This window comes from Poecilia mexicana, unplaced genomic scaffold (assembly GCF_051168715.1).
Source record: "Poecilia mexicana isolate PSO_F unplaced genomic scaffold, ASM5116871v1 scaffold_3, whole genome shotgun sequence".
Lineage (NCBI taxonomy): Eukaryota > Metazoa > Chordata > Actinopteri > Cyprinodontiformes > Poeciliidae > Poecilia > Poecilia mexicana.
Window position 1 is genome coordinate 5,265,883 of NW_028263372.1, and position 14,135 is coordinate 5,280,017.

General features: G+C 36.6%; 1 protein-coding gene across 1 annotated transcript; it reads right to left on the minus strand.

The window, feature by feature from the left end:
• LOC148160147 (tryptophan 5-hydroxylase 1-like) lies at window positions 1-9,977 on the minus strand. Its single transcript, XM_088004094.1, has 8 exons — window positions 9,860-9,977; window positions 9,670-9,737; window positions 9,336-9,532; window positions 6,216-6,351; window positions 6,002-6,128; window positions 5,775-5,870; window positions 5,488-5,625; window positions 1-2,532 (listed from the first exon to the last, which is right to left on the minus strand). The coding sequence occupies exons 1-8, from the start codon at window positions 9,890-9,892 to the stop codon at window positions 2,362-2,364; spliced, it is 966 nt and encodes a 321-aa protein (XP_087860220.1). The 5' UTR covers window positions 9,893-9,977; the 3' UTR covers window positions 1-2,361.
• Between the last annotated feature and the right edge of the window lie 4,158 nt (window positions 9,978-14,135).

Consider the following 14,135-nt stretch of genomic DNA (forward strand, 5'->3'; position numbering starts at 1 on the left):
TTGCATTATAATCTGTGCATTTAATTTTTTTTTTACACAAAATAAATATAATTGCATGACATTCAGATTTCATTTCCAATTTTTACCCATTATATATGTCAATTAAATTATTCAGTCCATGTAGTCGTATTTTCTAAAAGATTTTCTGAAGTAATAACGCTGTGTTGTGTTTACAGTCAGAGCACATGCTAAGCTAATGTAGCAATGTTTTAATTATTGTGACCAATACTGAAGTCCAATTAGATGCAAAAGGATGAAGAGTGCAACAGCTTTGTGATGTGATTAATTCCATTATTAAAGGGATTTCTTGGATTCTGAATTAAACTGTAGCAGTTATTTTGTGCTGCTTGTAAACCAATCAAACTCCTACTGAAACAAGAAGAAAGCTAAAAGCCCATCTGCTAAAAACCACAGAGCCCAAAAGGAGGTCTGGTTGAACTTTTTGTCATGGCTTTTGCTATGACAAAAAGACATGCATTCTCCAAGCAGGAGCCGGTTGGAGATTTTTCCTGCAATAGTTGAATTAAATGATCCAGATGTTAATTGGCATTATCCTGTTGAACACAGACACAAAGCGATCTTATAGCAGCATCACGTGATTGGATGAGGGAGTACCGTTCAGAAAGAGTCCTCCCGAGAGAGTCTCTGCTGGGTCCAATCAAGGGCCTGAGTGTTCTGTCATGGTTTCGCTATGCTTTTGGCCCACATGCAGAACACTCCCAGGAGGCAGTTGAAAAAGGTTACATTTATTGAATAATCAATGAACAATGAATGTGCATCTTTGTCCGGGAGCCTGGTGAATGAGAACACTGGAAGAGGAATGGTAAGTAACAGTCACTGATGATAAACATGTTATTGACTGGAGCTCTTACTGGTGGAGAGGAGTCTGCCAGGAGGGGGGGGGGGGAGTAATTGGGTTCCAGGGTTCGAGTTCTTGGATGGGCGTTGAGCCAGAGTTGTGCAATACTGGGAGCCGTGGATCTGTGGATCTGTGGAACGGTCTGGTGGAGGTTGCTGGGTGGTAATACCATTGGAGGGCGGACAGGTCAAGCAGCACAGGCTTGGAGGAAGAGGAGATGTTGCCAATCATGGGATTTGAACCAGAGATCTTCTCAGAGAGTCTTGAGAACACAAGAAGAAACAGGGAGCAGAATCCAGAACATCGCAGAGAACACCTTTAAATGAGATCATAGGGTTCATTTAAAAAAATCCAAAAAGCTCAGGGAACACAGAGAGAACAAACACTGGGCAGTTTAGAGTACCATGTATTGCTAACATTTAGTTACCAGAGAACTGGCAACTGGCTCCTCTTAAGCTCTGGCTGACGAAGCAGATGACTTGCAGGTGTGAGTAATTAGCTCCTCAGGTCCACCATCCAGGGAGCAGAAACCTCCTGGCTCCCTCTGGTGGACGCCTGTAGGATCTGAATGAAACATCCACACAGAACCCATAGCCCAGCTTCCGAACACTTTTTAGGAAGGTCATGAACCTTTTTGTCCCTGTTTAATATTTAATGCTACCAAATAAACTTAGCTAAGCTAACCTAGCTAAAACAACAGCTTCTTAAGCCATAATGGAAGGATGTGATCTCTATTTAATCATATTCCAAACTGTAACAAAAATGAGAGAAGTTAGCGACCGACTACATAAAACTATGTTTCTAGATAAATTAGGAACAAGTGCAAGTTATGCGGTCTTCAAGTCAGCGCTTTAATCTGAGAATGACATCAAGTCCAACTTAATTGCGATTCCATTTCCAAGGAATCCTCTACTAGTAGCAATGCAGGTGGTGAGCAATGAATTTTCTTCTATTTTTTTTTTTTATCTTAAACACTGCAGCAACATGCTCACTAAATTAGGGTTGTTTGCATTTTGTGCATATTTTCAATGCAGCCATTTTGAATTTCAGGATTAGAAACCTCCTATTTTCCAACTTTCCCACTGGATTTTTTATGCCACAGGTCTGTTTTGAAAAGTTTTTCAACTTTTTCCCATTAATTTTTAACTTGAACTTCAAAATTGTTACTTGAACTTCTAAAGTAGCACATTTTATAACAACAAACTGATTTAAAGTCCTGCTTCACTGTTTCAAACTGTTGGTCCTTAGGGTGGCACTTGAAAACCTTCTGTGTAGCAGAAGGCTTACAAGCTCAACAGTCAAATTTCTTCATTGTGAAACTACAGACACATGCAGAATGTATCAAGTTATGATATAATGCAGCTCATATCATAACTTAATAAAACATCAATGGACTATTTTAGCATATGCAGCATCATGTCCACAAGCAAAAAAAGAGACAGAGCACAATCAATAATCACATTTAAATAGTTTGCAGACTTCTATTTTGCGATTTTGACTCTTCAGTCTCTCTGGAGTTTGCCGAGACGACGCAAGGCATCTTCAACAATGTCCAGCTCATGTCGGATGTCTTTCACCATGTTGTTGATGTTGGAGGTGTCCCTCAGAACGTCCACACTCTGTGTGTAGGGGTTGTAGTTCACTGTGAATGGACGCTTAAGGGTTTTGGCAAACTCCCTGCAGGGAAAGCACAGCGGTTTATTATCAGCCAGGTTGAGATTCAGATGTAATTTGGAACAGAAAGGAAAACATGAAAGATTTGAACTGTATCATTTCTTTAATAAGTTAATCAGACCTGGTTGCCTTTTGACCATTGTAAAACTCATCTCAGAAATATCCTAGCATCTAATAAAAATGCCACTTCAGAAATGTTATGCCTGGATCAGACAGTTCTTATAATAGAAGTCTGTTTGTTTTTTGCTGGTTAGGCCAAGATGGTTCATGGTGTGTAACAGTGACCTTCTGCTGGTCAAGGGAGCAGTACAGTACAGCCAGAGCTGACTTTACAGGTAAACCTGATCAGAAGTGTGCAGGCCACAGAAATTATCACAAAAGTTTTCCTCCAAAAGTTTTTATGTGTTTCTCTTAACCAAAAGACAAACCTCTGCAGTGCTGGTAGACTAAAGAAACCAGCTCAACAGATCATCCACTGAGGTTTAGTTCACAACAAACCTTTCAGGCTATTAAAAAGACAAAGATAGCCATAAAATATTTATTAGTCATTCAAGGCTATAGTTCACAGACTATAATTTGCAAACATCAACTTTTATCACAATCAAGCGCACCTTTCAATGATGCTGTCAGGTTTTCCAGTTTCAGGTTGTCTGTATTTTCTGGTGGCTGTTTCTAAGTACAGCTCAACAAGCGCCCCCTGGTGACCACACTTTGAGCAGCCCCTGGTCTAGGCCCAGTGTGCATATCCACACCCATATTCCCTCCCACGAGGAACTCCCACGTTGACCAAGCTTATTCACAGAAATCTCACATGTGTTTACAGATAAGCATTTATTCTTTTGATGAAAGAGAAAAAACAGGCACCACATTTCATTGTGCCAAATCCAGAGCTGATAACTTTCTAGTTATCAGCTCTAGAAGACAATAGAGCTCTCTCTGATGTAAAGAGGTCAGTTGAGCTTTATTGGCATCTCTCTTAATTGATCTTGTGGTTTAGTTGTTGCAGCAGCTGCAGCAGCTTGGAGTCAGTCTGAGGCTGAGCTCCAGGTCTCTCCTGCCTCATGGCTCACTCAGCAGCAATGAGAGTTCAACCATTTCCAATTCTTAAAACATAAACATTTATCACCCAATGTGTTCTTCAGTGGCGAAATGAAACTTCTGATCATTCAAACAGTGTAATCAGGTCTGTGTGAAGAACAGATATGTTGTTATTAGCGGTGTGCCTATTATCCGGCCAGCTGATAATTCAGCCCTGATTTTCTTAAGTTTGGTAGATCAGTGATCTTCCATGTGAAATCAATCTTATCCACTGATCTTCCTCAGCAAAGGTCTAAAAATCAGCCACTGTCCTCTTCTGCTCTGAGGTTTGACTGACAGACCGACCCACCAGGTCATGTCTGCACATTTGCAGTTAACAATAATGACCCCACTGTTGCTAACTCAGCAACTTTCCTGCTATATTTAACAACATTTCAGATACAAAAATAAATCATTACAATACATTTTGGCCAGAATTGTAATGGTCAAGTCAGGCTTTTTTAGGCTCGGTAATCGGCGGTCGCTCAGAAAACTGCAAGCCATGCAGTCCTAATTGTAATCAAATAGTGACCCTGTCTATCAGTCCTAGATCAGGACTCTCATTTCATATGAAACCATGGTGATTTTTCATGTTGATTTAATGAGAAGAAATCCTGTGATAGCTCTCAGATTGTACATGCTCTCAGGTCTGTGCGGCCTAGCAGTGAAAAATTAAGATGTGTGATTGAATTACTGGTTTATAAGGTAAAGATTCTGTTTATCAGCACAGTATTTCAGATGATATGTTTACTTATGTAATCATTTTATTCAGGCTTTTGCCTCACACTTCACAGGGACTGACTGCATATATGTTTCTTAATTTGAATATTATTGAAGAATTCATCTTTCTGGCACCCAGGAGATTTTGCAAAAAAAACCTCCGAATGGCTTAGATAAAGGTTGAAAACATTCACATTACTTTTAATTACGACTTCACAGTTTAAAAGTTACATAAAAGCCAAACAGATGCACAATGACAAATGACACTTTTTTTAAGTGGCAAGCGCTATTATTCCAAACATTTAGCAAAATATAACAAACAAGACTGAAATATTTAGGGTTTTTAAGCTAAAAGTTTATGAATACATGTATACTTTTCTGTAGGAATCAGTTTGGGTGTTAAGGACTGTAAGAATGAATTTTTCTGGGGCGACCCTGGAAGGTAAAACAGGTGATTCATGTATGTTTGTACACGAATCATCTGGAGAAAACTGAAAATAAAACTTTAGTTTCTGAAACAGGAAATATTTTCTGACAGCTGTAAGCAAATGAACCAGGAATTTGTTAAGAAGCTGCAGCTGCAGTTAAAACAACATGAATGTAAACCACTGGTGTCTTTGTGTTTGTTAGCTGGTTATTTTTTGTTAAGCTTGAAATATATCCTGTGACTATGATAACCTTTGTTTATGGAGATATAGTGTGCCTTGAGCAAAACTGCAGAAAGAGTTTATAGATGAGACAGTTTTCTAAGGAGAGTTATGACTGAACAACAGACATATTTTATCTGGTTTATATGTGAAGTAGTCGAGGGAAATGATAAAGATGATTCCTTTTTAACACACACACACACACACACACACACACACACACACACACACACACACACACATATATATATATGGTTATCTCTGATCAATCAAAGAGCAACCAACTGCCTTCAGAAATAGTAATAATGAAATGAAATGAAATTAATACATTTATTTGGGTCCTGAATCAACACCACTAACATGTCAGTTCAGAACAGGTGGATAAAAAAAGCCCAAAAGAACTTCCAGTTGTAATTACTGCTAAATATAAAACACAAGGCACACTCTGATATATTTATTTGTTTTAAAAAAGTGTTTTCCTTCTACCTTGGTATGCTAGTATCCCTTTACTTGCCTCATTTTGTTCTTAGCTTCTTCAAAACTTTCAGCCACAAAGTAAACATCTTGGAATGTGGTTATCATGCATTCCTGGTTGCAGGTTACCACGGGATCAAACGGACGGATGTTGGCCTCCCCAGACAGAGCATGCTGAGACCAGACAGATTCTTTATCAGGTCAGAAATCTAAACCCACACTTCATGTACTAACTGTACAGAAATATTTGCTAGGAATATTTAATCAGGAAAATATTATTTTTGAAATGTTGAGCCAATGCAGCATCTGCTTTTAAAAGTCACCTTGAGTTCACTAGCGGAGGAGAGGAGTCCAGCTCCATAGGCTCTCAGGCCTCCATCCTGCTTACACAGGCCAAACTCCACTGTGAAGAAATAACACTACAACACCAGAGAACAGAACATGCAAATAAATGTAAAATTGCACTAAAATGGGTAGAACATCTGTACAAGTCCTTAAAGTCACAAGATATGGGCTGGAAAAGGGCTAGAAACACAGTTTGTATTCTCACTGTGGCAAGTTTCTGCACGTCTTCATCTGAGGCGCCAAGTGATGCTAAACCAAGCTCCTGGGAGAACTGAGCGAAGCTGGGTTCTGCCAGCAGAGGAACATGACCCAACACCTCATGGCATGTGTCGCTGTATGAAACACGGATCAACAAACATTTTGTACCACAACAGATGAGATAGGAGTTAAAAACTCATTATGTGTATGTGTGTACTCACGGTTCAGGTGTGTACAAAGGCTCTGAGCCATGACGGACATACTGAGTGCAGTGGAACACCCTGAAAGCGAGCCCTGCTAGGAAATCTCTTGGAGAGAGGTAGCCTGCTACCGGCCGGATGCTGAAACCTGAGCGCTCTGTTTGCACCGTACACACAAATACACAGAAATAAACAGAAATACACAGAAAAAGACAGAAACACAAACCAGTGATTCTTGAGAATAGGGACAAAATGGGTTTTAATTTTCCCATATTTTTTTTTTATTATTTCTCAACCTTATGTATGCAAATATGACAAATAATGTTTAGAAAATATGAAGATGCTAAGGTACAGGCTCCCAGTTGCGAATTTTTAAAAAAAAATTACATTTTTAATCGACCTGACCCAAAACTTTGTCATCACCATCTGACAAAAATAAATCTAAAATGATTTTTAAAATACCCCATTAGTGATATTTTTACTCAATTTACAGACAAATGCTTCTCAAGAAATAAAATAAATATTATTTAAAACAAAAAACAAGAAAAAGTCCATCTGATGGAGTTGACAGTGCATGACGGAGTTGACACAGAACTGAAGGTGGTGACAAACTAGTGAGTAAAATGAAAAACTTGGTACATGTGAAGTAATGCAATTCATGTAAAATATATTAAAATGAATTAGTTGCACAATTAAGTGAGATTTGACAACAATTTCACTGAAAGAGTCAGAAAAACTCTGACGGAGTTGACATCTGACGGAGTTGACGAAATGCCAAACTACCTCAATTTATATGACGTTATTCTGAAGGAGGCCATATTGTAGCTCGTCAGGTCCATGAAATCTTTACAGTTTACCAAAATTAAGCTTTTATTTCGCAAAATTTCATCAAAGTTTTGTAAATTGTCAGTTATGGAGTTGACACATCATGGTTGTGACAAACAACTTAGGAATAAATCAGAAGAAAAAACTAAAGAATAACTTAAGCTAACCGGAGCTAACTAGCCCTCCTAGCAAAGGAAGAGAAAAGACAACGTCATGGGGTCCTCAGGAGTTCTGGTGCCCCCCAATAATACCTGATTTTTTTTACATTCTTTTCATTTCTGACGGTGTTGACAAAAACTAAGGACAAATTTCAACGGAGTTGGAAAATATCTAAAAATTATTTTTAATTCAATTTATCGATACTTTTATAATTATTTATATGACTACTTATACTTAATTGTCATAATATATAATTTTAGTATTTCTTTAATTGTTTTAAACTATAAGAATGTGTTGAGTTCTGCTCCTGGACAAGGGCTTTTACAGGCATCATCCACCGACTACAATGTTTAAAATAAAAAAATATTCAGCAAAAAAAAGAAAAATATACATTGTTGTGCTCACATGACCCAGGGTAGTTTAGTTAGATATTTGAAAAAAATATATTTTGTGTATATTTTATTCAAATTTCATGCTTTATCCATAGGACCTGTTTTGTCCCTATTCTCAAGAATCACTGAAACACTTACTAAATACAGGAGGAGATGAAAAACAGAAGAGAACTTGCAAGTTCATATAAGAAAACAAATAGGAAAACATTGTTAAAAACATTGTTTTAGTTAATTAATACTGTATGCTACATTTGGTAGTTACTTTTAGTGGTATGTACTTATAAAATATTCAGACAAATTCAGTGTGATTTGTCTGAACCACAGACACAATCATTTAAACTGAATGAGCTTTCAGTTTAAAGTTCTCTTCAGGGTTAATTTCCTCAAAACTTGCCTGTCACAACTCTGTCACTGAATTGTGACTAATGTCATCATGCACCCTCCTGTAATTTAACACTTGTTCATTACTCACTCGTTTTGGCAGAACTATTTTGATATCATGTTGAAGCTACTTCCACACCCTCCCGCCCATGTCGCCATATTTGACCTCCCAGTTGACTGTAAGCGGTTCACTGCTAATCACTTAGATATTTCAGCATCTACAGTACTTCCTTACTGGCAGGGCGCCATCTTCTTTTTCACTGGAAATCAACTAAAGCGCCCTCTAGCAGTCAGTGGCTTATTGACACCATGTCTCTTTAAAACTAGAGAAGATTAGATATTCAGTGAAAGGCAACTCAGATGAATTCTGGTGCCCTTCGTTGACATTCTTTCACTCTCTTCAGTCTCTGCTCCCTGATTGAGTAATGACTCCCTATCCTCACTTTTTTTTCTTTATATGTTTTATTTTATTTTATTATTTATCTTTTATCTTTTCACTTTATGTATACATATTTTATCTCGCTCAGATATGTAAAAAAAAAAAAAAAAAAAAAAATATATATATATATATATATATATATATATATATATATATATATATATATATATATATATATATATGGAGAGAGAGAGAGAGAGAGAGAGACTGTATGCCTTTTTCAGTGTTATACCCAGTATGCCTTTTGTGCTAGTTTTCTATCTTTTTCTGTCACAGATACAACATACAACTCTGAAAAAAAATAAGAGACCGCTTTAAATGATCAGTTTTTCTGATTTTTGTTTTTATAGGTATATGTCTGAGTCAAATGAACATTGTTCTTTTATTCTATGAACTACTGACATGTCTCTGAAATTCCATGCAAAAATGTATTTATTTGTAGAAAATGAGAAATGGTCAAAATCATAAAAAAGTTGCAATGCTTTCAGACCTTAAATAATGCAAAGAAAACAAGTCCATATTCATTTAGAAACAACAATACTAATGATTTAACTCAGGAAAAGGTCAGAAATCAATATTTGGTGGAATAATCATCCAGAGCTGCATGTTGTGATGTACACTGTATAATTAGTACTGACTCCTGTTATAATACCCATTTTCTCCTTTCAAAAAAATTTTGCTATGTCCTGACAGAATAATACGAGACAGATGATCTGTGATAAAGTTTGAGCTCCTGAGTCTCCTCCCTGTGGATCTACTGCCATGGCTTCAATGCAGCTCTTTGATAGTGCTGACCTTTGCAGTATTTTTATAACCTGTTAGGTATCATCTCCAGCCTAGTGGGTTTCAACTCTAACTCTTACACTTTGAGAAAAAAGTAAAAGAAATCACTTTATTTATCTTGGTACCTTGGTTTTGCATCCCTGGCACAGCTTTAACACTCACCCATGAGGAAGCGTGACACATCCTCCAACTGAGGGATGTTGTTCTCACTGTATTTACAGTATCTGGTCAGCAGAGGAAGATTCTTCAGATACTCCTTGCAGGCATGGCTGGGATACAGCTTGTTAAGCTCCTGAAACACCACGCCCCAGGTCTGCACCTCCTCTGCCGTGTAGTTGATTCGAGGAATCTGATCACCACTGTTGCATATAATCAGGCATGACAGATTAAAAACACACATTTTAATATACAGACATTTTCCAATATGATGTCTCATTTGTTTTATTCAACTACTCACTATCAATGATCCAGGAAACCAAAAGAAAATGTCACTTACTGTTTGAAGTTCATAGCCAAATCAGCAAAATACTTCCTCCGTTTACGGTAAATTTGGTCTTTAAATCCCTGTAATAACAATGTTGCTGTGTCTGAATTTGTTTTTCTAAAGAAAACCAGTAATTTATCTGTTTTCATGGTTTGGACGACAGACAGAAAATTAGGAAAAACAACACAGAGAGTACACGTACCGGGTGATCTGCATCTAATTCAGAGCCGTACATTAAAACCCTGTTGGCGCACAGATCCAAATCTGAAATCTTTGTGGGAAACCAGGGAACATATTCCAAACCTGATGGAAAATCGGGAATTTACTGCATGTTATTTACATGCTCATATTTAATTCTGACCATGTCTTACCATCATGTAGTAAAGAAGAGTTTCCAGAGGGAGTCATTTCCACTATTTCGGTGTGTGTCCTCAGCAGCTCGGTCAGCTCCTTCAGTTGTTCATGCTCTGAATCACAGTTTATGAAGATCTCAAAGTCTGAATCTCTCCGTTTGGACTTGCGAGACTCAATATGAACCAGATGGACGTGTTTTTCCTGCAACAACAAGGTCAGAGCGCTTGGAAAATTGTGCTAAATAATGAAGTCATTTTTATTTAATGTAATTTATTTATTTCGAACATGATAGCAGTATAGAATAACAGATGTGAACAAGGAATGCAAAATACACCTATTTTTTGAACCACAATAATCTGAAAAGGAGAAGAAAGAAGGAAAAACCTTATGAACTTATCCTCCATAAACTCATACCACCTTTTCATATGGACCCTCATTATTAAATACAAAATAAATGAATACATAAATCATAGGTTAATTAATGTTCCATTTTAACTGTTTTTTTTTCTTTTCTTTTTTTTTTGCCATAGACTCACCAAACATGCATATGTCTAAATATATACATCCATACATCCATACCCACACACACTCATATGCTTTCTTTTAAATTGTATTAAATTTACAGTAAATTTTGTTTTAACTCCTCATTTAACTTCTTTCATATTTTTACACCATGAATTGAATGCAAATTTTATTAGATGACAGAAAAAGTTTTATCTATTAAAGCATGCATATTAAATAATACCTGGAAAAGTTTCAGAGCTCTGATAAGTCCCCCCACTTCATTCTTCAGTGTGAATATAATAGTTGCTGCTTTGTTTCTGGGGTTGCTTGGATGTCCAGTCGTGAGGTTGTCCTGGTGTCCATCACTTCCATTCATTGTTACCTTGGTTTTTGGATGTAGGAATACATTTTAGATCATCGTCAGCTTTACAGATTTAATTCTAGTTCAACAATGTTTCAATATAAACTAGTCTTGTTTCATTTGATATGTTAATCAAGAGCTTTACGCTAGTTTTATGACCAGAGGTAGCATTGTTGTATTTTATAACAGTTATGCAATAAATGATAAATGTTCAAAGAAGCTGGCTGAAAGAAAAACTTATAAAATCTATCACTTCTCTAGCTACATCACTCTTATGATCTCTTACTATTTATAAGTATTTTAGTAATAAAATGTGCTTACAATATTCCCAATAGTAGCTCTAATAGTATTAGCAACAATAATAATGGTACTATTGATGCTACTAATGCTATAGTAACAACAATATAATATATCAAGATAGTTTCTCATATTCAGTGTAGATAATTTTCTTATGAAAAGGTTTAAATTGTTATAACAATCAAACAGTCATAATAATAATAACTTTGCTGCCAACAGCTGATCACAAATAAAATACCAGACTTTTGTGATTAACAGAAAAGCAACACATTATGGGAAAAAAAATTACAATTAGCACATCTATAATTGAACCTTAATATTATGAAACACATGACCAAAAAATAATAAATAATAATTATTATATTATTAAATTAAATTCTTAGGCACATCACCAGTTCTGAAGTCCTCGAGGGAATAGACTTTAAAATACTGCTGGTAGTTTATAAAGAACCAAAATACATTAAAGATCTGCTGTTGTTGGTCAACCTCCAGAACCTCTCAGGTCTTCTGGTTCTGGTCTACTCTGCATCCAGAACCAGAACCCAACATGGAGATCAGCATTCAGCTTCTATGCACCACAAATCTGGAGCAAACTTCTAGAAAACTGCAAAACAGCCGAAACAATGAGTTCATTTAAATCAAGACTAAAAACTCAGCTGTTGCTTTTGAATCATAATAAATGAAGCATTGACCAACATTTTGATGTGTAATGACAGCACTTGTAATGTTTCAATTGTTGATATTTGTGTTTTTATGATGTAAAGCACTTTGAACTGCCTTGTTGCTGAGGTAGGCTATACAAACAAACTTGATTGATTGATTGATTGATTGATTGATTGATTGATTGATTGATTAACAAGCAACAGTATTTTAAACTTTTAGTGATCATTAAAAAAATACTTTAATATTCAGGCTGCTGCGGAGGTGCATGGGAAAGCACAACTTCCTCATCGCAGGTTTGAATCCCGGCCTGATGACCTTCCCTTTCTCATTACCTACTTTCCTGTCCTAGCACTTTCAAATAAAGGCCACTAAAGCCCAAAAAACCCTAATAGCTCATTTTCTGGCATCTGGTTTCTGCTTTTGTGGAAAATATGTTAAATTTCTATAAATCAATTAATCAGATGATAAACTAAACAAAAATTATCTTTAATAATAAATTCAAAGATGACTTATTAAGATATGATACAGGAAATATTGGCAAAACAGATTATTTTAGGTTTAACTAAAATTAAATTGAAAGCTTTTCTTAAAACATTATAGTTTCTGCATTATTTAGAAAACCTGTTCAAAATAAACTCAAAGTGACAATAAACTTCTACTTTCTTATTCAGTGTGAATTTTTTCCAAGAAGCAAAACAGGTAGATTGTACATTCATATTTTGAGATACTCGCCTTATTGTCGACCTTCTTGTCAGAATCATGTGACTTTCCTTTAGTTGGCTCCAGTTCATCTGGCATCTCAGCTTTTGTTGCTTCCGCTGCATCAGCAGACATTTTATAACGTCTTAGGAAAAACTGTGTGAAGTTCTTTTAACTAGGCAGATAGGCAAACCAGAGTCCTTATGGGTCACCTGCAGTCTGGGTGAACAGCTGCTCAGTCAGAACGAACAGAATGTGGGCTGTATTTATGAAGCTGCAAGGTGGGGAGGGGTCAAGAAAAAGAGAGAGAGGTTAGTTTGAACAGGAAGAAAATTAGAACAAGTCATGATTAACATGGCCAGCTGGACACAACACTATCTGCTGTTAAGAAATGCTATTGTTATTTCTCATTGTTAAAACCTTTTCTGAAGTTGTCAGTCTCCTCCCTGCATTATGTGGCGCTATTGGATTGGTGTCTGCATTTTGCATACATACAGATAAGTTTATCTCAAACCCTGATGGTTAGCTTGAGCTCAGAGAAAACTAGGTATTTGCTTTTTTAAGAGCTTTACTGTAAAATATATGTATATATTGGTTTGGGTGAATTGTGTGTGACCTAGCCATGACAGGAAAACAATGACTGAATGACATACAGAACAAAAGAGACTAGTAAAAACTCTCAATGCCAGAATGCATGGCATTGAATTCTTTTCTGCAGTTCCCAGGATACAATTTCACAAAATGACCATCTGACATCATTAAAAGTCTACTATTTGTGTAACTGGTGGCTCTATCGATAAGCCTGGACCTGCTTAGCTCCACTGAGCTCCTGCAGTAAGAGAATCTTAAAGAACTGTACATTCCCCAAGAAGAGACAGTATCTGATGATGTTGACACAGCCGTTTTCCTTCTACTGCGCTAAAGAATGAGCAGAGAAGAGCTGCCACCCTGAACTCATACCGCTCGCTCCAGTCCAGGCAGAAAGCTGGGCTGCTGCTGTTCACCAGAACAGCAACTCAATGGATTTCACTGAGTTGTTTGGATCAGTTGAAGGCATTTATTTATACATTTTGAGGATTTCCTGATAGTAAAGAATGAAAGTAGTGAAGCCCTGAAGTAACTAATACATGGAGGTTTTCAGCATTGCACATTGACAGGATATTTTAAATTTTTGCAATATTTCACAAGTGAAAGGAATAAATGTCTAATGCCACTAATGACTTTTGTAAGGTCCTTTTTATTAGTTTTATTAAGAATCCAATCTGGGCGTCAAGGTCTGTGGCCTTTTCACATGGTCTTTGGGAGGTCTGGGAGGTTTCCTGATGGCCAGTCTGATACAGTCTGAACAAGCCAGTGTGTGCATGTGTGTGTGTTTCTTTCTTCTTTTTTTGTTATTTTACCTTATAAATAAATCTTATCCTTGTGGCCACTTTGGAACTTCATATGCAGTGAAACAACAGGCTGGGTGAGTCTGATAATTTGCATATGTAGGTAAAAACTACCGGCTTCTCCCAATTTAAAAAAGAAAGAGACTTTGTTAAATTAGACAACTTACTAAAAAGAAACGAGAAAGAAATATGAACAAAGTCCTTTCACCCTA